The sequence below is a fragment of the Bombyx mori genome, chromosome 15 (genome assembly GCF_030269925.1).
Source record: "Bombyx mori chromosome 15, ASM3026992v2".
Classification (NCBI taxonomy): domain Eukaryota; kingdom Metazoa; phylum Arthropoda; class Insecta; order Lepidoptera; family Bombycidae; genus Bombyx; species Bombyx mori.
In genome coordinates this window covers 13,524,336-13,547,755 of record NC_085121.1, presented here as the reverse complement: position 1 = coordinate 13,547,755, position 23,420 = coordinate 13,524,336, and the positions used below count along the sequence as shown (strand labels likewise).

The 23,420-nt window shown below is 35.8% G+C and overlaps 3 protein-coding genes across 3 annotated transcripts in view; 1 reads left to right on the top strand and 2 right to left on the bottom strand.

The window, feature by feature from the left end:
- Positions 1 to 9,509, bottom strand: part of LOC778474 (amine transporter-like) — a 30,131-nt gene extending 20,622 nt beyond the window's left edge. Inside the window, exon 1 of the mRNA XM_062672353.1 lies at positions 9,422 to 9,509. Coding sequence (XP_062528337.1) covers positions 9,422 to 9,445 — 24 coding nt within the window. The 5' untranslated portion in view covers positions 9,446 to 9,509. The remainder of the gene's footprint in view (positions 1 to 9,421) is intronic.
- Positions 1,320 to 20,487, top strand: LOC101744689 (protein takeout). Its single transcript, XM_004922957.4, has 5 exons — positions 1,320 to 1,818; positions 12,971 to 13,211; positions 15,718 to 15,851; positions 16,332 to 16,481; positions 19,818 to 20,487. Exons 1-5 carry the CDS (start codon positions 1,719 to 1,721, stop codon positions 19,967 to 19,969), a joined length of 777 nt encoding a protein of 258 aa, XP_004923014.1. The 5' UTR covers positions 1,320 to 1,718; the 3' UTR covers positions 19,970 to 20,487.
- LOC101744925 (uncharacterized) overlaps positions 20,374 to 23,420 on the bottom strand; it is a 25,830-nt gene continuing 22,783 nt past the window's right edge. Inside the window, exons 12-15 of the mRNA XM_062672810.1 lie at positions 23,220 to 23,367; positions 22,691 to 22,824; positions 21,787 to 21,939; positions 20,374 to 21,246 (exon numbers count right to left, since the gene is read on the bottom strand). Coding sequence (XP_062528794.1) covers positions 21,095 to 21,246; positions 21,787 to 21,939; positions 22,691 to 22,824; positions 23,220 to 23,367 — 587 coding nt within the window. The 3' untranslated portion in view covers positions 20,374 to 21,094. The remainder of the gene's footprint in view (positions 21,247 to 21,786; positions 21,940 to 22,690; positions 22,825 to 23,219; positions 23,368 to 23,420) is intronic.

Genomic DNA, 23,420 nt, shown 5'->3' with positions numbered 1-23,420 from the left:
ACACTGCATGCGCATCATGAAAAGTCTGCCCATCTCTCTCTCGAGCGGTCTAGCTTATGAATGTGAAGAGGACAGTTAAGGTTTTGCTTTTATTAATGTTTAATATAGCGTGGTCTTGTTTTATTATTGTTTTAATATTAAATTATCATTGTCTAATTATAATTGCATAAGTTGATAAAAAATGCTATGCAATAGCTTTACCACGGCAGTTCCCGAGTGCCACACGTTTTTTTTTCATGTCATCACACCGCCGAGTATTTCCTATGTTAATCCAGTTGACTTTGCTTTATGATCTCTTTAGATATGCTCTAAACGTTAAGCTAATTTAAAATCCCATAAACATTCCAATTGATTAACAGCGGCAAATTTTCCCGTGAAAATAGAACGTGTTTTGGCCATTTTGAAATAACTGTTTTAAAGCCAAAACAAATCATTTCGAATGAGTAACGTGACCATTTATTTTTCGTTCGTAAAATTAGAGTTACTTTAGTATGTATTTTGTAATACAATAAGGATTTGGGATAAGTAAGTATTCGGTAAGTTTCTAATAAGCACATGCACAACAGATAAATGAAAGCGGGACATTTTTGTTCTCGTTGGGGACAGCGGGACGGACAGCCTGAAAGCGGGACAATCCCGCCCAAAGCGGGACGTATGGTCACGTCAACGATTGACTTCCACGGTGAAGGAATAACATCGTATAATAAAAATCAAACCCGCAAAATTATAATTTGCGTAATTACTGGTGGTAGGACCTCTTGTGAGTCCGCACGGGTAGGTACCACCACCCTACCTATTTCTGCCGTGAAGCAATAATACGTTTCGGTTTGAAGGGTGGGGCAGCCGTTGTAACTATACTGAGACCTTAGAACTTATATCTTTTGGGTGGCGCATTTACGTTGTAGATGTCTATGGGCTCCAGTAGCCACTTAACACCAGGTGGGCTGTGAGCTCGTCCACCCATCTAAGCAATAAAAAGTTAATTAATAACCCATGGTAATGGTCGATGTGTGTATATCTGTTCCTTATACTTGTAGACTCCGAAACGGCTAGACTGATTTCGATAAAATTCTCAAGAAATCTTTATATTGGTATAGCGGGTGACTATATGAAGCTTGGTGGAGATCAGATCAAAATCAATTCAAGACCTTCCAGAAAACCGGCTTGCACTAATTTATTATTTTAAATTTGTCTTCTGTAACCAGTGAACGACGAACAAACAAACTTAATATTAAAAAGAAACGTAATATACATTTTACATAATAGTTATCAATCGCAAGACAAGTTTATGGTCCTTTTATTTGAATGCAAATGTAAGTTAAGCTACAAAGATTATCTCGTCCGCAAGCCATGAAGCTTAATCTAACGATGTCCTACGGTTCCTTACGCATAATGTAAACATAAGTATAGGAGGGGAGCCCTCAGGGATGTCGAAAAACGCTAGCTAATAAAACCCATGGCTCCTTGCTTTCACTTTAAACAAAATGAGACGCGCGCTCGTCCCGTCGACCGACCACGGACCTATTGCCAACTAGTCAGTCGCCCAAGAACGAACGCGCGCGAAATTCGAACAACTAACTGTCAAATAAAAAAATAAAAAATCGAACATAAGTTTAAAATTGTGGATTATCTATGTCGACCGATGATTGAATAAGAAAAGTCCACTGGTGTTTTTTTTCTAGTTTTTGTTAATTGAATTAAAAAAAAAAATAGGTACGATGGCTCGCCCTTTGATGCTGTCTTTCATTATATTGTGCTTGAGTGTTATATGTCACAATGGTGAGGCTGCGGAAAACGAGAACGCTCTAACGGCAACGCGTAAGTTACGTAAAATATATTTATGATAATATAAAATTGCAAAATCGACGTTTACATTCCAGATAAAAATATTATAAGTAAAATTAAATATATCTTTGTTTGGTTTACACAATTATTAAAAAAAAATGTATCACTAAGCAAAGCAACAATAATGATAAATGCCGAGATAAAGACAAACTAAGTATGCTATGTCTTATAAAATATGAGTTTTTAAAAATTGCATTAACACTAATTGAGCTAAAATTAAATTCATTATAATTAAAAAAAAATATTTTGTCAAATCAGACAATAAGAAAGATATTGCTTATTAAGATAAGCATAATTATTAAACAATTAAAACATTATTATTAAAATTGTATAGCAATAAAGCGCATCGCAACAACGAATTTTTTTATTTTATTTTAGTATCGACTTCGTTATACATTAATTTGTAACATGCACAGATGCTATTGTTATTTTTTTTATCGTTTTCGCGCCAAGCAAATTGTTTTAAAAACACAGAGTCAACAATAATTTTAGTAAAATCATGGTTGTTTGTATTTCTTGATGCTATAGATGCGCTAGATGATATAGTTGTTTACAGTGCGGCCAATCTTAACTTATTCGTTCAAGTTAGCAATACACATTCATTATGGATATTCATAAATTAGATCTAGGTATATAAAGATAATCAGAAACAGTTCTTCGTTATGGAAATTATTTTTCAAAGCCTTTTTATTTTCATCTAATTTTGGTCTTGAATTATCTGTGGAAGTCCAGAGAAGGTTTAAAAGGTAGATAAATATGAAAATGCTCTGAATTAAATAAAAATAACAATTTTGTTTTCCCTTTAATGTGTCCCCCGTCGGACGGATTCCTTTTGTTTATTTTAAGTTTATTGTATACAAAAGTTTAGGTCTTTTATTTATCGATTGAGGCATCACGAAGTCTGCCGGGTCACCTAGTTACGTCATAAAATATAAACGTGATATATACGTGATTTTTTACTGGTGGGAGGACCTCTTGGCAGTCCGCATGGGTAGGTACCACCACCCTGCCTATTTCTGCCGTGAAGCAGCAATGCGTTTCGGTTTGAAGAGTGGGGAAACCGTTGTAGCTATCCTGAGACTTTAGAACTTATATCTCAGGGTGGGTGGCGCATTTACTTTGTAGATGACTATGGACTCCAGTAACCACTTAACACCAGGTGGGCTGTGAGCTCGTCCACCCATCTAAGCAATAAAAAAAAGTTTCATAGGGAATGATTCAACTATACTATAGAGACAACAAAGATACCGATACCTACTTTATTACATTTTTTTATTTACTACATATAGTATTTTGTAACTGGTTATTATCTTAAATAAACGCGTTATAGCCCGGGACAGAAATAGGCGCAATGGTTATACCAACATGGAATTAAGATGTGATTAGTTCTATTTATGCCTACTCTTTTGTTATACGAATAGACCGACCCACATCCTGCCTAGGCGACAGGAATAGGCTAGATAATAATCTTTACTTATGTTTACAATACGCCCTACCTCGTACGAGGCTACAAAAGGGCAGGAAAATTGTTTACTACTACTACTACTGGTTAGCTACCAATAGCTAAAGGGTTATTATGTTATTATGCTCATGTATTGTTTGTGTTTGTCTAAAATCAAAATAAGTACAACACACATATGTATATAGGTATAAAGCATAAATACATAAAAACATGTTTTAAACAAACATTTCCTATGCGGATTCGGAAATATTGGCCCCAAATGTTCGAAAGGAAGACATAGTATGTAGTCTCTCACGAAAATTTCGCAGCACAATAGTGTTGATAATGCAATGAAGACTAACTTTACTGTTCAAGACTAGTGATGGCAAACACGTACTATAGTATCTACGCACAATTTGATTTGATCATTAAATCTATTTCCTCGTATACTTACTAATTATGAGCACACGTACAATAAGCAACATCTTCACAATTCGAAGCACGCACGTTGTATACGACCTATACAATTAGGCTACCGCGCTTTGTATACCATTTTCGTTCAATGAGAACTATCAAGGTTATTTAGGCGTATGTGTTTCGAGTTCTGAAAAGAATATAGCTGTATGGTCCGTCAATGATAGTCCGTCAAGTCGTCGTGGCCTAAGGGATAAGACGTCCGGTGCATTCGTGTTGAACGATGCACCGGTGTTCGAATCCCAGGCGGGTACCAATTTTTCTAATGAAATACGTACTCAACAAATGTTAACGATTGACTTCCGCGTTGAAGGAATAATAACATCGTGTAATAAAAATGAAACCCGCAAAATTATAATTTGCGTAATTACTGGTGGTAGGACCTCTTGTGAGTCCGCGCGGGTAGGTACCACCGCCCTACCTATTTCTGCCGTGAAGCAGTAATGCGTTTCGGTTTGAAGGGTGGGGCAGCCGTTGTAACTATACTTGAGACCTTAGAACTTGTATCTCAAGGTGGGTGGCGCATTTACGTTGTGGATATCTATGGGCTCCAGTAACCACTTAACACCAGGTGGGCTGTGAGCTCGTCCACCCATCTAGCAATAAAAAAAAAGAAACGAAAAAGCGAATTTTCCGGCTAAAACTAATCACTAATATGACGTCTAAAGCGACCGTCTAGAAAACCGAATGTAAACAAAATCGATTATTCATTCACTAATTTAAATATGTATATTTGTTTTCTTTACTTCAGATTTCGTCAGCCCGCCATGTAACGCTAAGTCTTCATACAGATGCATCTACCTACCTTCCATTCTTGTTAGTGCATAGGAGTACCTAGTTAGAAAAATCGGAATCTGCTTGCGGGATTTATGTATCGGAATTGTCTTAGCTATTATTGTATTAAAAGAAGCGGATGAGACATACTAAAAGTACATTACGAACGATTCTTTTTATATTGCAATTTTTGTCTCGTCTCCATTTTCTGACGCTTTATTCGATGATAAGTCTTTCAGATTTATAAACACTTTAAGGCTAACTTAAAGGTCTTCAAAGTTTCAATTGAAAAAACTTAAACACAATACACATTAATCTCTTTGACATCTTGTGACGGCAGCCAGACGTTTTAACCTTGGCAACAATACTTGCGTCAACTTTTGCGATATGTCGTCTTGACCTCGATCGCCATAAGGGTGATGCACGGGAGCCTTGAACGATTTAATTCAACAGTGGCTAATGATTTATTACTTAAATATTGCACAAGAAAAGACCATTGGGCAATGTTATGCAAAATGGATTTAATTATACGGAAAAAAAATCATAAAGAAGAACCCAGGTCAATGTTGTTGACTTTAAAAAAAGGGTTTACGCATTATTCAAATTAGCTGTTGATAAATGTAGCCAGTAAAATAAAGGTTTTTGGTGCAATTTTAATACCTAATTAATCTACGTAGTGGCTGTCAATGGACAAAAAAAAACTTTTGCTTTCATCCAACTGCGAATAAGGAAAGAATGTTAAAAAATTCGGTCGTGTGTTATACTGCCAATTCATTTTTTGCACAGATAACCAGATTGGGGGTTATCTGTGATTCTTTGTTACCAACATTTCTTGTAGACTTGGTAGGCAGCGGTTTGGCTCTGCTCCTGGCATTACTGAAGTCCATAGGCGACGGTAACTTCTTACCATCAGATGGGCCGTATGCTCGTCTGCCTACAACGGCAATAAAAAAATACTTATGTTCGACAAACAAGTAAAATTCATATAGTAATAGATACAAAAATTGTTTGTTTTGATGGTATTAAAATAATCAAATCCGTAAATTTTAATAGATTAATAGATAAAGTTTTCCTTCTCTTACTATATTATTATATTATATTTAATGCAAATCAAATTAACAATAACTGTGCGTTTTGTTTGTGAAAAAATCTATTATGCTGGATATGCCATTATTATAATGATTTATGATTGAACTTAATGACACCAGGGGTCGCGAGGGTAGTTCGTTTACCTTATTATCATATCGTTTTATAGATATTAATGAGCGCCATAAGTGAATTGATACTTTTGTTTATCTAAGTATGTTGAATTGAAATAAGTTTAGGCAGATGTACATATTATTAGAAATGATAGAGGCGACTTAAAAATTTAAATTTAACGTTAATTGCCATTTGTGTTTGTGTATCAGTGCAGACTAATTTTCATATTGACTGAATCAACCTGAATGTGGTTTTCGAACATGTATCGAAAGCTAACAAGTAACATTTGTGTTTGATTCAAATTTAATTGCTAATTAAATTCTGAGCTACATCATACGATTATTCTCCGTAGAAAATTCATATCAGAGGTTTTTGGCGAGAGTTGAAGCCGAATTTTTTTATTATTTTTTATTGCTTAGATGGGTGGACGAGCTCACAACCCACCTGGTGTTAAGTGGTTACTGGAGCCCATAGACATCTACAACGTAAATGCGCCACCCAGCTTGAGGTATAAGTTCTAAGGTCTCAAGTATAGTTACAACGGCTGCCCCACCCTTCAAACCGAAACGCATTACTGCTTCACGACAGAAATAGGCAGCGGTGGTACCTACCCGTGCGGACTCACAAGAGGTCCTACCACCAATATTCGATTTTAATTTTAATTCGGAGTTGAACTCGAGCAAATTTCAAACAAAACACAGACACATCGGATTTTTCTGTTGTATTATATGCAACAATGATACTATATAGTTATTATATAACGCATTCAGAAACACGAAAGGCTCCGCTCTGTACTAGCACATGATCACATTACTTCATAAAGACGAGACAGATTGGTTTCACAACTCGCTCCAAAGAAAATGTGTTTGTAACATTAAGTACATTGCTATTACACAGAATTCACTCGAGTTTGCTACTGGCGAGTTCCAAACCATAATTATTTGTGCTACGTTGGTAATGTAAAATGCAAGTGTGTTAATTAAAATTAGTTGATTACGTCAAAAGTTTTGTTCTGTAGGTTTATTTCCCGCCTTGATTAGTCCGCCAGAATGTCAATATGTCAATAATGGTCGTACTCATAAATTAATAATAATTTCAATTTTAGTAATGTCTAGCATAATTCTTTTCTACCTTTTTACCCTTAATTACTTGAGTTACTGCTCAAAGTTTTGTCGCATCATTCCTTATAGATGCTCAATACAGACCCTCAGTTTCATATGTTACTTTTGTAGAGTATTTACATATTTTTTTTCGAAGAATATTTATTTTGTGAACTCTAAAGTAGAGCTTAGCATAGCGTAAAGTATAGTTTGAGATCCCATAATTCTCCCTAAAGTCGTCAAAGAAAAAGTTAGAACGTGCATCAGTTTATTCTTTCGTATTTATTAAATTCAATAGAAAAAAGAAAATGCTTCGAAAGCGCGTCGCCTATAATTTAACGATAATTTAATATTCATTAACTTTTCGTGCACACACATACGCACGCACGCACACACACACACACAAATACACATATATATAAAATTTCAAAATTCTTAATTAAAATTCTCAATTCGCTTCTTCCGCTTCGGGTGATCCGTTTCCAGTTTCGCTTTGAGTAGTTCCGATTACTCCCTGCGTGCCATCTCTGCAACGCTTTTATAGTCCATATGGCATCTCTAGAATTATCAAGAATATTCCACAAAAGTCGAGTATTGTGTTTCCGCTATTAGACAATAGATGGCGGTGTACTTCTCGAGCGTTCTAGATGCTACTAGATCCTTCGATATTCGTTCGGCTATTCGGCTATAGATGGCGTTACTCTCACCGGTTTAACAATATTTATTAATGATAGCTAAGCTAGTATTTCTACAGCCCAGTGGATACTGTGAAATTATAATAAAAATAACCTCAGCATAGAAAACAAACACAATTTAGATTTAGTGCTTGAAGTCCGATCGAAAAGCGGAATTCACGCATTGCTTAAACAACATTAAAGTGAATACACACGCAGGTAAATTAAGTAATAACCTCGAGGTATTTTCTTTATCGTCGAAGGTCAAAACTGAAATAAAAGTGCAGTTCGAATTCAATTCGGGTAGTGGTTTTAAGTTGCATTAATTTGTGAAATACTCACCGCTAACTTCGTAAAATATTGACCCTCTATTAGACATACAGTAAAGAAAAGCGAAATCAGTGAAAAGCCTCAGACTATTAAACTGACATTCTTCAATTAAATACATTTATTTTTAAATATTTTGCATAAATTATTTATTTATAATATTTATTTATTATTAGCCAACAAAGTGATCATCAATACAAAACATTGACAAATTGACAAAAGTTCATGCCAGATGTCACCTCAATTATAGGTGCAATCGACAGTGCATTAACAATAAATATATATATATATATATATATATATATATGTATAACTAATTATAAAAGGATTTTTGAAAAAGTACCTTATAAAAACTTGGACTTAAAAAAAATACAAAAATCAATACTAAGTTCACAGCAAAATAATTTGAAGTGGTTAGTTATAAATGCTATTAACTTATTAAAAACGCTATATGTACATGCGGGCGCTAAGACACCTTCGCACAGGTCGATAACTAATACCTATAATCAAATTATACAAATAGTCGGTATTCCGACGCTCCGCTTTTTATGTCTGTCGATTTATCGACGGTTCGCGCTCAAAGGCCTAAGGACTTGGAAAACTCTTGTGAAAAGTTAAATCTGCTAACTGCTAATGAATGCTGACCATTGGCACCACAATATGGATACTTAAGTTCAGTATTAATTATTTCGCCAAAAAAATCACTTTTTCGTTTTAAATTGCTACAGTTTTGCTTATTAGATTTATATGCGGAAGTTAGATGTGCAGACAACCTCACCGTATACCTTGTCTCAAGTGGCTATTGAAGCCCATAGAGATTAGAACATGAAGGTCATCCTTACAACATAAAGTATAAGTCACAATTAGGTTGTATAACAGCTATCTCACTATTCAAACCAACACCCATGACGATTTTATGACAGAAATACGTCTCAATACATCTAATCACCATTAACTACGCAAAGTACTTAGAAAAGTCCTTCATTGTGGAAGACATTCATCCTTATTAGTTTCAAATTTACTTGAAAAAATGGTATCGGCTTAAATGTTTTAATAACGTTCAGTCGCATTAATCGATACGCGAACAAATGGCAGCTTACCCATTAGGCCACGACGATTTGATGATCAACAAAAAATTTGCGTCAGCTTTTGCAAAACTCTTATCTAATTACAACAAATAGATCAACTCCTCTTTGCTCTTGTTTGTAATGTAGGTACACCCCAGATGAGGCAAGTGATCTTACGAAAGACAACAATCATTACATGTAATCGAATGCCAGTCAATTCTTGGAATTATTTTTATGAGCCCCTGCTTAGTGATATAACGCCACTATTGTTTCACAAAGGTCGTGTACATAGGACAGTTTCGAAATAAGTGATACACAATAACAGTATCTATCTATATATTAATACGTGAAGCAAAAACTTTGTATCCCTTTTTCCGTAAATTGCGCGGACGGAGGAGTATGAAATTTTCCACACTTATAGATAATATAGAGAAGAAGTGCACAATGTTAATATTTTTTTTAAATAATGCATAAAAAATATATTAAATCAATAAAGAAAACATTACACGCACTACATACCATGTATTTGACGCACACACGCATGCATACTATTTATTGTCAAACTTTTGTTCTTGGCGTCTGTTGTCAAATTGAGAATAGATTAAATATTGTTTGTCTTTGGTAATATTTTTTTTTGTGTAGTCATGGCGAAATTTGTGATTATAGAAGTATAAAATACAATCATAATAGTGTACAAGCTTACAATTCCAATTAATTATAGTCGAATTTAGACTACTGCGGGACCTCTAGTTAACTTAAATACGAGTAACAAGAGAATAGTATCGAGAGTAAAAAACTTTGAATAGTTCACATTAAATTATACTGTATTGTGTACTAAAAACTCCACACAATTTTTTTTTCAAACAGCAACACAAAATTGGGTACACAATTAAAATAATTAGTCGATTATGAAAATGCACGCTAATCGCCCTTCAAGAATACGCGTAGATATTATGCAAGCTTTTTTTTTTAGGTCGTCGCAATAGTTTTACATAACGTTTATCTTATATAACATGCGGATGACCTTGTACAAAGACCGATTTAGAAGATTATTGACTCGTTCAAGTTCAGCATAGATTTCGAATTTTTAAAATAAACAATCCATTTGCTTTATGTTTTGCTGATTGATGTCAAACACAGCGTGGCGCTCCTTGTTTAAATAATACTTAGTAGTGAGATCGGAGAATTTTAAGCAAAACAGAAAACGTTGTATAGCTTTACGAGTGTTAAATCCAACTACCCGGCCTTTTTAAGACTCTATTAATTACCCATATTACAGCTTCCTTTTTATCTGCCTGTAGTACATTCAACTATGTCTTATAACCTCTTCTTCTTCTTATAACTTTCTAATTGCCTTTTTTTATTGCTTAGATGCTTGGACGATCTCACATCCAACTTGGTGTTAAGTGGTTACCGGAGCTCATAGACATCCACAACGTAAATGCCGCCGCCCACCTTGAGATATGAGTTCTAAGTCTCTGTTTTTACAATAATCCCATCCCATTAGGCAGAAATAGGCAGAGTGGTGGTGGTACCTTCGCGGACTCACAAGATGCCCTGCTACCAGTAATAGATACTTTACCTACCACCGGTAAACGTCCGAAATGTAGATGTAACAAAAGACGGCCATCAGAATTACATTCATTATGAATTGTCATTCACAAGTCTTTTGTAATTTGTTAGCATGAGATTGTTATTAAATAAAAAAGCATACATAAACATACTTCCCATTACAATACTGAACTAGGTCAGTATTGCACAAATCTAATAACGCGGTTTAGTTACGAGGCCGTATTAAATTTGGAACTATTAAGTGTCGTTCTCACACGTGATTAGCACGCTTAATAATTCGTCCCACTGAACTCGTCCTTGGCCGTTTCGGAAAATTTCACTTTTTGCCGAAATTCCCGAGTGTGTCGGTCATCGATCTTTGCGTCACCTTGTCACCGGTGACCGGTTGTTGCCACTTACTGGTACACTTCGCCGGTTATGTAAGACAGAAACGCACCTTAATGCCTTATTTACTTTGTCTTGTGAAATGTTCTGTGATGGCGAGATTAAGTTTGACGGGCTCATTGCAAAGGTTTTTTTTTTGTTTTTTTTTTTTTTTTGTTTGCAATGAAATGTTTTGTGATGGCGAGATTAAATTTTACGTGTTCATTGCAAAGAAACATTAATTTTTTGTTTTTTTTATTTATTTGCAATGTCTCATCGAACATTCACTTAATTTCGTGACATTTTGTTTTATTGAAACACCCTACTTTAGAAGAACTATTTTAGAAGATGTAGACAAGGTGTAAAACTTTAAACATGAACAAATTTACCTACTACACTACACGTGTGCTCGGACTTCTGTGACGCAAAGGCGGGTCCGGTAAATAAATTATTGTTAATAAACGACAAAAGTTTTCACGTCGAGTAGATTATCCTCCATCTTATGTTTAGGAAGTATTCTACTACCCTACTGCTTCGGGAATGTATAGAAAATTAACTTTTTTAGTTTGAAAGTTCTGTTCAAATGGGTGTCGTAATTTTCTCAAAGTATTGCTAACGTCTAACGCGATATAGAATTAGTTCTGTTTTACATTAGAATAATAGAGAAAGACGATTCCTAACAAAGCGGGCGTATAATCCAATATATCGCTAGTATGTATTAATCAGTTTCTTAATTGAATAAAATTTCCAGTCCGCTGAATATTTATATTGAAGCTTTTGATTTAAAAAAAATCCTACCTTACCTGGTAGTTTAGGAGGCTATGACAGCGGGCGAGTAGGTGAACTCACAGGGCTCTAATCTGAGGACGTTGCTAACACTAGCCCTAGCAAGAGCTTCACAGAATCTACCACCGGATCGGAAACGCGACCCACTGGGAAGATCCGACGAGAAACTCAGTGGGCTATGCCTGCGGGCTAATTTTCTCGCCGAGCCCTTTGACGCAAGCGACGGGTTCGACTAGAACGGTGACCGTTGCTTGTGGTAGCTAAAAGCACCGTTAATGGATCGGGAGGATCCGAAATGACATGTTTGTCTATCAAAGAAGACCCTCTTTTCAAATTGATGACTCTTCTAGCATTTTGAAATTTGATGGTCATGTGAAAATAATTTTTCCGACGGACAAAACTTGATGCCTATAATGTAAGATACACAGCCGTATTCACGGAGTCGAGTTAAACTTTAAAACAGCTATCTGTATGCAAAACTGTGTGTCTCGCTATACAAACGCGAGGTCGTATCTCAAAGAACCGATTGTTTGTATAGCCCGAGGTGGTTCCACAAAAACAATGGACGGGGGACATTAAGATATCAGCAAACACGCTTTAAAGAATTTGAGAGGTCAAATTTTAGTGACCACTTAACGTCTGAATGTTTTTCAAGACAATTTAAGTCTAATGATACTGTAATTTTGTGAAAATAACTTGTGTATTGTATTTGTTTTGTACTATAACTATGATCTTCAGAAAGAGTTCAAACCGATTTATTTTATTTTGCGGGACCAAAACCAATAAGGGACTGTACAGCTAATTACGCTGCCTTGTGTGTTAAATTTTAAATTTCTTATTTTTTTTATTGCTTAGATGGGTGGACGAGCTCACAGCCCACCTGTTGTTAAGTGGTTACTGGAGCCCATAGGCGTCTACAACGTAAATGCGCCACCCACCTTGGGATATAAGTTCTAAGGTCTCAGTATAGTTACAACAGCTGCCCCACCCTTCAAGCCGAAACGCATTTCTGCTTCACGGCAGAAATAGGCTGGGTGGTGGTACCTACCCATGCGGACTCACAAGAGGTCCTATCACCAGTAATTACGCAAATTATAATTTTACGGGTTTGAGTTTTATTACACGATGTTATTCCTTCACCGTGAATCAAATAACGGTCAAATAAATTTAAATTTGTTGACAGTATAGTCTAAAATCAAGTAATTTTCTCGGAGAATATCTATTTCCTTATTTAACAATCTTTAAGACTGCAATTAAATTTTTATTCTTAAATCACAAATACACCATCAGATAATTTAATTTCTTTTTTTTTAACATAGAACTCATTTATCCTTTTTTGTATTTCAGCGGAATACATTCTACCGTGTACACGAAGCGATCCACAACTCGATAATTGCATCAAGAACTCTTTCAACCACCTCCGTCCGTACCTGGCAAAGGGCCTGCCGGATCTGGAGCTTCCTCCGGTGGAACCTCTCTTTATTGATCGGCTGGTGATGGAAAACTCTGCCGGGCCAGTCAGGGTAACGGCTGCGTTCAGCAACATTACTGTAATAGGACCCAGTAATTACACTGTGACCAAGATCAGGTAGATTTTATTTTTGACTATATTTTTTCCCTATCTATGCTGATAGCCTTGAGAGGCTATTTCAGCTTTACTCTAGGTGAGCTCTCGGGGTTCAAGCCGGAAGTGTTATTAACACTAGCCCTACCAAGAGTAGTGCTTCGTAGAATCTACCACCGGATCGGAAACGCGACCTACTGAGAAGATCCTGCGAGAAAGTCAGTGGGCGTGTTTATGGGTTCATATGCTCGCCGAGCCCTTCGTTGCAAGCGCCGCGTTCGGCGAGGACGGTGACCAGAAGATTGTCAATAAATAGTACACACTCACACACAGAAACACTGACCTAGCAATCAAGATACAAATTAGAGGAAGAATAAAAATGGAAAATAAGAAAGTAGTGATACTAACTCGATGATACTCGAAGTGTTTAATTCGATTCTTTCCATTGTAAATGCCTCTCAATGAGTCGAGATATAGATGAGCTTGCGTACCGAGTGATGGCAATGCTTAAACGCGACACTAGAGAAAAATCTCGATCGAAATGACTAAGTAGGTAAACTCGATTATAATTTTGCATCAATTGCCGCTTTTACGATTGTTTAAGCTGTTTAAAGTAGTTTTTTAATTTCTATTAGGGCATGCCAACTTTTTTTACTAAGAGTTGAACTATTGTTGCGGTTTATCAGATGATTTTTTAATTTTTTTATTAGGAAGGTATGTGGCGACATTCACGTTGCTCTGCCTATAGGTTCCAGTAACCACTTAACAGGTGGGCCGTGAGCCTAGGTTATAGCGATATAAAAAAACAAAACTATCGTCATAGCCATAATCCGAAAAAAGGTTGCCTCTTTTTTAAGACGAGTGAGAGACAGTAGTAATGGCATCCTCGGGATGATTGCTTCTCGCGCTGATTGTCCGATCCAACATAAATGGATGTGTATAATTACCGGACAAGACTGACATATCCTTATTATTATTTTACTCCTCATTATGAAATGTGTATGATTTTCTTTTTATTTAATTTTTTCTCCAAATTAATTAACTGATTGACATAATGATAGCTAATATTGACATAGAGTGGTTACTACTGTATTCATATAATTATGTGTTTCTAATTCATTTCCTTTGTATATTTAATTAATTGAATTAGTATATTGTTCATTTTCTATTTGTATTGTTGAACTGTTTGTGTGCTGACTATTGTATTATTATTATTTTATGGATTTTTTCTGAAATAAATGTTTTATTATTATATTATTATTATAGCAATCCCATGATCTTTAGTTCTTCTAGTTAGGTAGATCTTATTTTATTACTATTTAGAGGATATTGCAAGTCTTGGAATCAGTTGAACAGTCATTCTGAACGGTCTCCTCATCTACTCTTCGTCTTCAAACACCGCGTGGTTTTTGTAATAGCGTTTTGAGATACCAGTAATACGGCTTTAGATAGGAAATCCCAGTGAATCACGAGTATTCACGGTGTAAACGGGGTCAGTCTAGGTGAGACATCGGTATTGCAGGCACAACGTCAAAAATAACTATTTAGTAACCACCAAAGTTCGCAGTTAAAAGGCACACTTGCAAAACGTTTTCACAATCAACTCGGGCTGTCACTTTTGCTTACAATACACATTGAGCACCGCCCGGATGGACAATCACTATACATTTTTATTTCACAATACTCGGAGTAATGGCGTATCAGAATGAAGAATGTGTTATGAGCTTTAATAAAATGCCATACGTTGTCTTCACGTTGTCTTTATCGACGACTCGAGGCAGTGTGAAAGCTGCGTAAACTATTCTATACGTGATAAAAGGTATTCAAAATGAAAAAAATAAATAAACAAATTTCCATCGTAGTCTGACTTTTTTCTGACATTTTTTTTATTGCTTTAATGGGTGGACGATCTCACAGCCCATCTGGTGTTAAGTGATTTGTGGAGCTTATAGACATCTACAACGTAAATGCGCCACCCACCTTGAGATATAAGTTTTAAGGTCTCAGTATAGTTACGTTTTATGTTACGTGTTTCCATATGTGCGGTCTTCAGTGACCATGAAAATGGTAAAGCATTTGAAACTTCAGTGATAGAAATGATGGAACGCCCATCTTGCTCTAGTGGTCGCATTAGAATGATATAGAGAAACTTGCATGACAGGCTCGGATGTAGAATAATTTTAGTTTCATTTTCGATTAAATACCATAATGTCACAGCGCTGGAGAACTACAGTTTAATTTTTCCCCTACCTATTCGATAATAGCCTTAGGAACTATTCCAGCTTCGACCGGACTGGTAGCGAGCTCTAGCAAGAGCAGGGCTTCGTATAATCTACCATCGGATTGGAATCGCGACACACTGAAAAGATCCGGCGAGAAACTCAGTGTACTAAAGTTCAATAAGAGGGATTTTGTCCTTTGGCCCTCGTATGACTGTTTTTACATATCATTGAAGTCTCCGGTAGTGAATTTCGAGGCGGCCGGGGTAAAATTATAATCAGGAAGGTACTTATTGTTACTTATATTCCAGGTCGGATTTGAAGAAGTTGCGCATTGACCTCGGGCTGGTTCTACCTCGCATCGAGATCACAGGTCGTTACGAGGTGTCGGGACAAGTTCTCCTCTTCCCGGTTAGATCACGTGGAGACTTCTGGGCTGCGTTTAGTAAGTATTGCAGAATTTAAACTCGTTTTTTTTTTAAATCCCATCTCTCTTGAATGCACCTCTTACTGGTTCCGATGCTTTTGATTCTATTAAAATGATATGTCTTTTGGTCGGTATTTTTTTTAACCCGTAACTCTAAAACTTCAAAGGAAATTTGGCCTAATTTAATTTGATGATCTTAATTTATCTAGAACATTATAGTATTTTCTTCGATTTCCACGAGCCGTAGAGCCGTAATTAAAATCATTTTTATGGTTTAATCTCGCGTTTTTATTTTTAAATGTCTCTGTACTATTTCATTATACTGTAACTGCCAGACCTCAAGATACTGTTGCTATATTCTGCGTGAAATGAAACGTAAAAGCTAAATTATTTTCTTCAGAAAAATGGACAGTAATCCACCGCGTTATTCCTACATCGTGGAAGTCGTTCTTATATATATTTTGACCTATCTGAAACGGTTTTCGATATTAATTTCAGTTGATGTAGCGGCCATAGCGAAGATCTTCGGTAAAGAGGTTGAGAGGGACAACGTGAGATACATGACGGCCGACAGATTGCTGGTTGATTTCAAACTGAGGAATTCGAGATTCAAAGTGAAAGACACCGTCAACCACGGAAGTGTTATTGGTGAGTGGATTATTGACGGTTTAATGTAGCAGCGCGTCAAAAGAAATAAGAAAATTTTAATGTGCTCAAATTTGAATTTATCTTTTGGATTGACTTCGAAGTGTAGTAGTTGGCAGCCCTGACTGTTGCGTCGAGGGTCATCAATCATTAACAAGAAAATTTAAATGTGCTCAAATTTGAATTTATCTTTTGGACTAACTTCGAAGTGCAGTATTTGGCAACCCTAACTATTGCGTCGAGGGTCATCAATCATTAACATGAAAATTTAAATGTCCTCAAATTTGAATTTATCTTTTGCACTGACTTCGAAGGGCAGTAGTTGGCAGCCCTAGCTGTTGCGTCGAGGGTCGTAGGTTCGATTCCCACTTCGGGTGAAAAATCGTTTGATGAACAGCTTTTTTGCTCTTTATTCTCTATATATCGCACATACGGTGCTATAAAGTCACTTATGCAATTTTTGTTAACACTGAACTGAGTATGAGAAAATACATTTTTTAATAGTTATTAGTGAGACGAGCGTGATGTTTGCTTTTACTGATGAAGTTTAAAGTTGTAGTTTAAATATTATCATTTTATTGATGTGAAACATCTATAGCCGCACGTAAAACCGATTTCTGGCGTGGCGACGCATGCCGTGGCGACGCATGCCATGGCGACGCGTCGCCCCGCTATATGATGGTATATATATAGTCTATATGCAGTAGTGTGTAGGATGTGGCAACGCGCCGCCATGCGCAATCGACTGTGCGATTCTCTCCCACTCGATCCGGCGTTAAGCCATCTCTCTCGCTACACTGAGCTCGGTTACCTATTGTGTATACTCCGCAGAGCATACAGTGTTGTTTACTACAGTACACATAACCTGTGTTTTACTTGAAAACAAATAATTTTTTCGTAATATTTTATTTTATCATTATGACATATTTAGTTCCTATCACAATCTGTTCTTTTCTGCATATTACTTTTACAAAATAATGTCGATGTTTCACATCTGCCAGGCGTCCCGAGACGGCTCACATTTTTTTTCTATAGCCTATTAGAATTATATAAGAATTGTACAATAAGATGTTGAATTTTCTAACGTTTTTCCTGAAAAATTTACATAATTTGCATAAGTAATGTTATCGCACCGTATGTGCGATATGTATATATTCAAACGTATATATGAGTATGTACGTCAGTTTCTGGTACACAGGGAATCATAATTTGGGGCCGGATGACCGTGCATGATTTGTTCCCAGTTATTTATTTACTGGAATGAATTGAAAGCGTCCTGGTGCTAGTAACGCAATACATTGAACAGTGACGTCATTGTTCGCATTGTATTAACTCATAACTAATACGTTCTGAATCCTATTAATCCTACTATTTAATAGGAATTATTTATATTGGCTCGTGCTTAGAGTCGAGGTTGTATGCATGAAGAGAAAATATACAAAATAGACTACTGCTGTATTATAAATATATTTGTATTGCGTACAAAGATAAGGGTTAGGAAAGATTTTCTTATCGAATTATTAGAAACGGCTTGGCTCTGCCCTTGGCATTGCTGAAGTCCATGGGCGACGGTAACCACTCACCATCAGGTGGGCCGTATGCTCGTCTGCCTACAAAGCCAATAAAAAAAATAAAAAAAAACATCTAGCAGCAATAATATATGTATTATATGGATATAAATATGTAAACTCTATATTATTATTATGATATTATTATATGTACGGCATTGTATGTTATTTATAGGTATGTATGTCAAAAGGGAATGCACCTTTTTATGTTTGAAAGATTACTGGTGGACCGGAGGCCTTTCTTGTTTTACTAGGGCAGGTGGGCGAGCAAGGGCTCAGTCAGAATGGGTGAGATTTGCTAACAGCTACGCTAGCGCCTCCAAAGGAGACCTAACAACTCAAGAGTAACTGCTTCGCGAATGAATATACAACCACGCTTTTTTTTAAATAAAAAACATATTTTTTACACTATTTTCAATTAAAATTTATTAAAATTTAATTTTCTATTTTTTAGTTGAATTTTATATAAAGCGTGATTTTTAGTTTTTTTAAACTATTATTATTTATTATTTATAAACTATTATTATTTATATTTTTAGTAAAATTTTCTATAAAAGCGTATTTTTAAAACTATTAAGTACTTTAACATCAATTCCTGCCTTATCGACTATAGATAAAAATTATATGAATTGGCAAAAATAATAATAAATAATAAAAATGGTTATTTTGCAAATTGAATAATGGAATAATCTTATCAAATTAGTGTATTGTCATCGGTCCTCGATAAATCTACAAAGTTTGAATGAAATCTGGCCGTTTCAAGTGGGTCAAAATCGCGTCTAAAGGAGTCAGTTACAAACATACATACAAGTGAAACTAATATAAAGCGTGTAAAAAGGTATCAATATATATCGTGTTCAACTTACAAAGCCAACGAAAAACAAGGCAACTCGCCTTTCAAAACTGTATGGTATTTGTTACGTTTTGTTATTACCTTGACTCGGTTGTATTTAGTGCGGATCAATCACCGGACCTTGCGCAGCAGAACCACGTAGGGACTTTCTTATATTATGTTTATTTGGAAGAACAATACAAGAATTTGACATTAAGACTTGACTTTTGGTCAAAATCCAAACCATTTTCTGGTCTGAAGCGTTTAAAAATGGCCCTTCAGAGAGATAAGTCCTAGCAAGTTCTGTTTATATCTGGTACAAAGAATTCATTGGTCCCAATTACTCTTACTTATTCTTGCCTCAAAGCGACAGGAGGTGACGTTGTCACATCAACACATCGTCTTCTCGCATTAAAAGTGTAGAAATTGCAAAAATATTCGAAATTGAGTTAATAATTATGTGGAATCATTAAAATTTGGTATCACCAGTATTTTTCTCATAAATCCTGTCAAAAGAGCGTTGTTTAGTTTTAGTTTTTTTTTGTTTAGTTTTCCTATATTTTAAGTACTATTAACAAAATTAATACACAAGTTTATCTTACTTTAAAGGACAGATAATGTAACTGTTAAAAAATAAAAAATAAATGTTGCAAAGATGATTAATATTAAAAATATCACATGTTAAACCTTTAAAACACTCTCCTGTAAAATTAGTAAGTTTTGCGATTACACAGTTTTAATGCGAAAAGACGACATATATCTATATCGTAGGCAATGATTTGGCTCTGCCCCTGGCATTGCTGAAGTCCATGGGCGACAGTAACCACTCACCATCAGGAGGGTCGTATGCTCGTCTGCCTACGCAGGCAATAAAAAAAACCTAAATAAAATTGACCACGAATTCGTCTGTCTGTCATTAACTTAATTCAATAACTTCAGGGGAAGCAATGAACCAGTTCCTGAACAACAATGCGGCTGAGATCATCGAGGAAATGCGACCGGCCGCCTCGGCGTCAATCGCCAAGCATTTCCAGTCGTTCATAAACGGCGCCTTCACGAAGATACCCATAGACGTGTGGCTCAAACCTTAGATGAGCCTCAAAGCTTACTGAAGGTCATTAAAGAAATAGCAATAAATATTCTGGATATGAAATCGATTTTACAGATCACGAATATACTGGAAATGATTGTAAATTACATTTTTTAGTTTGCAAACAGTAAGTTTCTTAAATATCTTTTGAGATGATCGAAACCTGTGAATCTAACAATTGCTTAAATAAACTGTCTTACAATTTGGTTTCTTAAATTTTATTGATGCTTTTTTTAGGCTCTAAAACTTTCAATATTTAAAGAGACAGTAAAAAGCAAAAAAAAAAAACAATTTACATATTTCGTTTACAAATATTTTAAATTTAGATATACCGCCGAGCCACGAAAATATTTGACATGACATTTAATTTTAACATTAACATTAAAATGAATAAAACACCGTTAGTTAGATATAAGATTTATTTATTTAAGTTCACGAATGAATTTTAAATGTATAATATTAGGTTTAATCCAAAATGAGAATGTGATGTATTATCTAATAAACTCTATATAAGTAAGACCACGCCTTTTACTCTGATCAAGACATTATTTGACTTTTAATGTAACTACTTTACATATTCATAATGTCAAAAAATGCTTACATGTTCAAAGGAAATGTGTTCATCAAAGTGCATCTATGGTTTATTATAAGTGTATAATCTATGCGCTCTGCTACCAAAATGGATTGCACAGAGTCTTAGTATACATTATTTGTCATTTGAATCTCTTTCACTTTTATTTTCTCTCTTCAAATATTTCTCATCGCAAATCATTAATTACTCACAATTGTTATCATATTCCAATAAAATCATCGAATGACTAGTGATGCATAGATTGTCTGATCCCACGAATCCCCACTCGGTGATTTTAAGATATTCAAGCACCGGTCAAAAGTTTGACATGCGAATGTCTATGAGATATAACCCACTGATTTTCTCGCCGGATCTTCTCAGTGGGTCGCGATTCCGATCCGGTGGTAGATTCTGCGGGTTCTAGGGTTAGTGTTAGCAAACTCTCTCCGTCAGTAGCTGGAATAGTTCCATAGGCTACTAGGGAATAGGTAGGAAAAAGATTCATATAAAAAGATGCACCTAAATAGTCTAAGATTAGAATTTATAGAGTAGCATTTAAGTTAGCAAAATGTCGTCAGCGTTGAGAGTAGCAAAAGCGTGATCTGCCAGTGGCTTCAAGAAATCACGTAGCGCTTCCTCCATCGGCACTTGAAGTTCTTCTGATAATTTCTTCCAGTTCTCGTTAAGAAATTTATTCATTGCTTTACCTGTAAGAATTGCATTCGTTATTATCCCAGCAAATTTACTGGCAGATGCCATATGGGTAAATTAAGTATTAGTACAGTAAATCTTATCAAAACGTGAATTATCTCGTTCAATTTGTAAGATAAATTGAAATCACATTTCGATTGCAATAGCGTAAACTTCAAATATCCGCAGCCAAAGTAGACAAAAGGAATAAGCATAAAGATAATAGATAAAACGTTAATTTATAACTTGTACAAATTTAGCTAATAATAAAATGATATGTATGTATTGCCCCCTCCAACACTACATGACGATCACGACCACTCTGTCAAGAGTGACATGATTGAGAAGAAGAATTAGCATCGAATCAATTCGTTGAAATTTCAGTACATTCGTTTTGAATATTCTATACAATACATACTCATGCTGGTAGTACATCGAGAATACAATTTCAATGACGATTGGATACAAAGCGAACATCTTAAAAAGAATACTTTGAAAACAACAAATATTGTATAAGTAATTAATAATAAAATACTATATGAGTATACTCTACTCACTCAGTTCTCCGTCGCCACCAAATAGATTTTCAAGTTGCATGGAAGCGTAGCCCACGTGAAAATTGACGTCGAGCTGGTCACAAGTGAGAGCATCTACGCTGTTCGGTCGAGGCTCACGGCCTAATATTATTGTTACTGTTGCATCAATATCGCCTGTGAAATGAAGAAACTTAGTTAAGTAATTTTTGGGCCTACTCACTAGTGGTAGAGCATCTTGTGAACCCAATTTGTGGCCCCGGGCCCGCGCGTCCTATTTGGGTCGTGAAGCAGTAATGCGTTCCAGTTTGAAGGGTAGTGCAAAAGGTATTTCTCTTAAGGTGGGTGGCAACATTTGCGTTGTTGATGTCTATGGGCTCCGGTAATCATTTAATACAAGTTGAGCGTGAGCTTGTCCAACCACCTAAGCAAAAAAAACACAGCCCTATTAAAAACATACACACACACACACACAAAGTATGTTGTATGAATAGAAGATGATGAAATTTTCTTATTCCCGTCTCCTCGCTTGGAGCGTCATCGTCTTTCGTCACAATTTCTTCACGGAACTCATGCTTTATAAACCTTAAAGCAACTTTATTGGAACGAAATTCCTTACGGCAAGCTTGGAGGAGATAGGGATTTTGCTACGCGACCGAACTGAAAAAAATGTGATAGTAAAACCGTAAGAAAAAGTCCGTGGAATAAAACCGTTAAATGAGACGTGCGCAGGCGCGACAGTCGTATACACAAGCGAGTAGTGTATAATACCTTTCTCTTACTCCTTCTTTTTTTTTTGCAAATTGTGTCGATTCTACATTAGCCGAAGGAACTTTATTCCTACCTGGTGTCCCACGACACCACATCTTTTTTTTGACTGTGTCATGAGGTGAATTTAACCCTTGACCCTTCCCCGATGATGCCTTACCATATTTTGCAGTAAACTGTCCTTCTCCATTCATTGGCAACATGAGGAGCTGTCCAGATAACTTGTAATTGCCCTTCATCTTGAGCTCTGGAATATACAGCTTGGCTACAACACGACGGTGCACTGAGTTCACCCTGAAATTGAATAATTCAGTTTGCCATCGGGAGCTTTCTCAGTAATGGCAACGAAACTGACGAAGTATAAATCGTGTTCTTTGTATTAAATAGAGAATACAGAATGATGTTTATTGAAACTTGAAACTTATTGAGGACTAGAACTGACGCTAATTTGTATTGTTTTTCTAAAATGTAACTATTGGATATAATACTTTTATGGATCGGGCCTTATTTTATGAAATATGTTTCAAAATATTTTCTGAATAGCTTGGGCTTTAATTTATTTATTTATCAGAAAATGAATTTTGCACAAAATTCCATAATGTCGTATCTCCCACGTTATTAGGTATCTAAATCCCGAAAGAAAAGCAAGACTTATAACAATTTCCAGAAACATTATTTTTAAGTCTCACTGGACATCCTTAATTCGCATCTTCGAGGGCCCTCGGACCGTAACATCAGAGTACGACGAAGTAACCGTGATGGGACCAGTTGACTGCTGGATAGAAATCGATGGAACGATAAGCGGCTCCGATGGGGGAACCCCATATTCCGGCAGTCCTAGAAACAAAAGCTCAATTAGTCTAAAGTCATATTTTTACAGAGATAAAAAA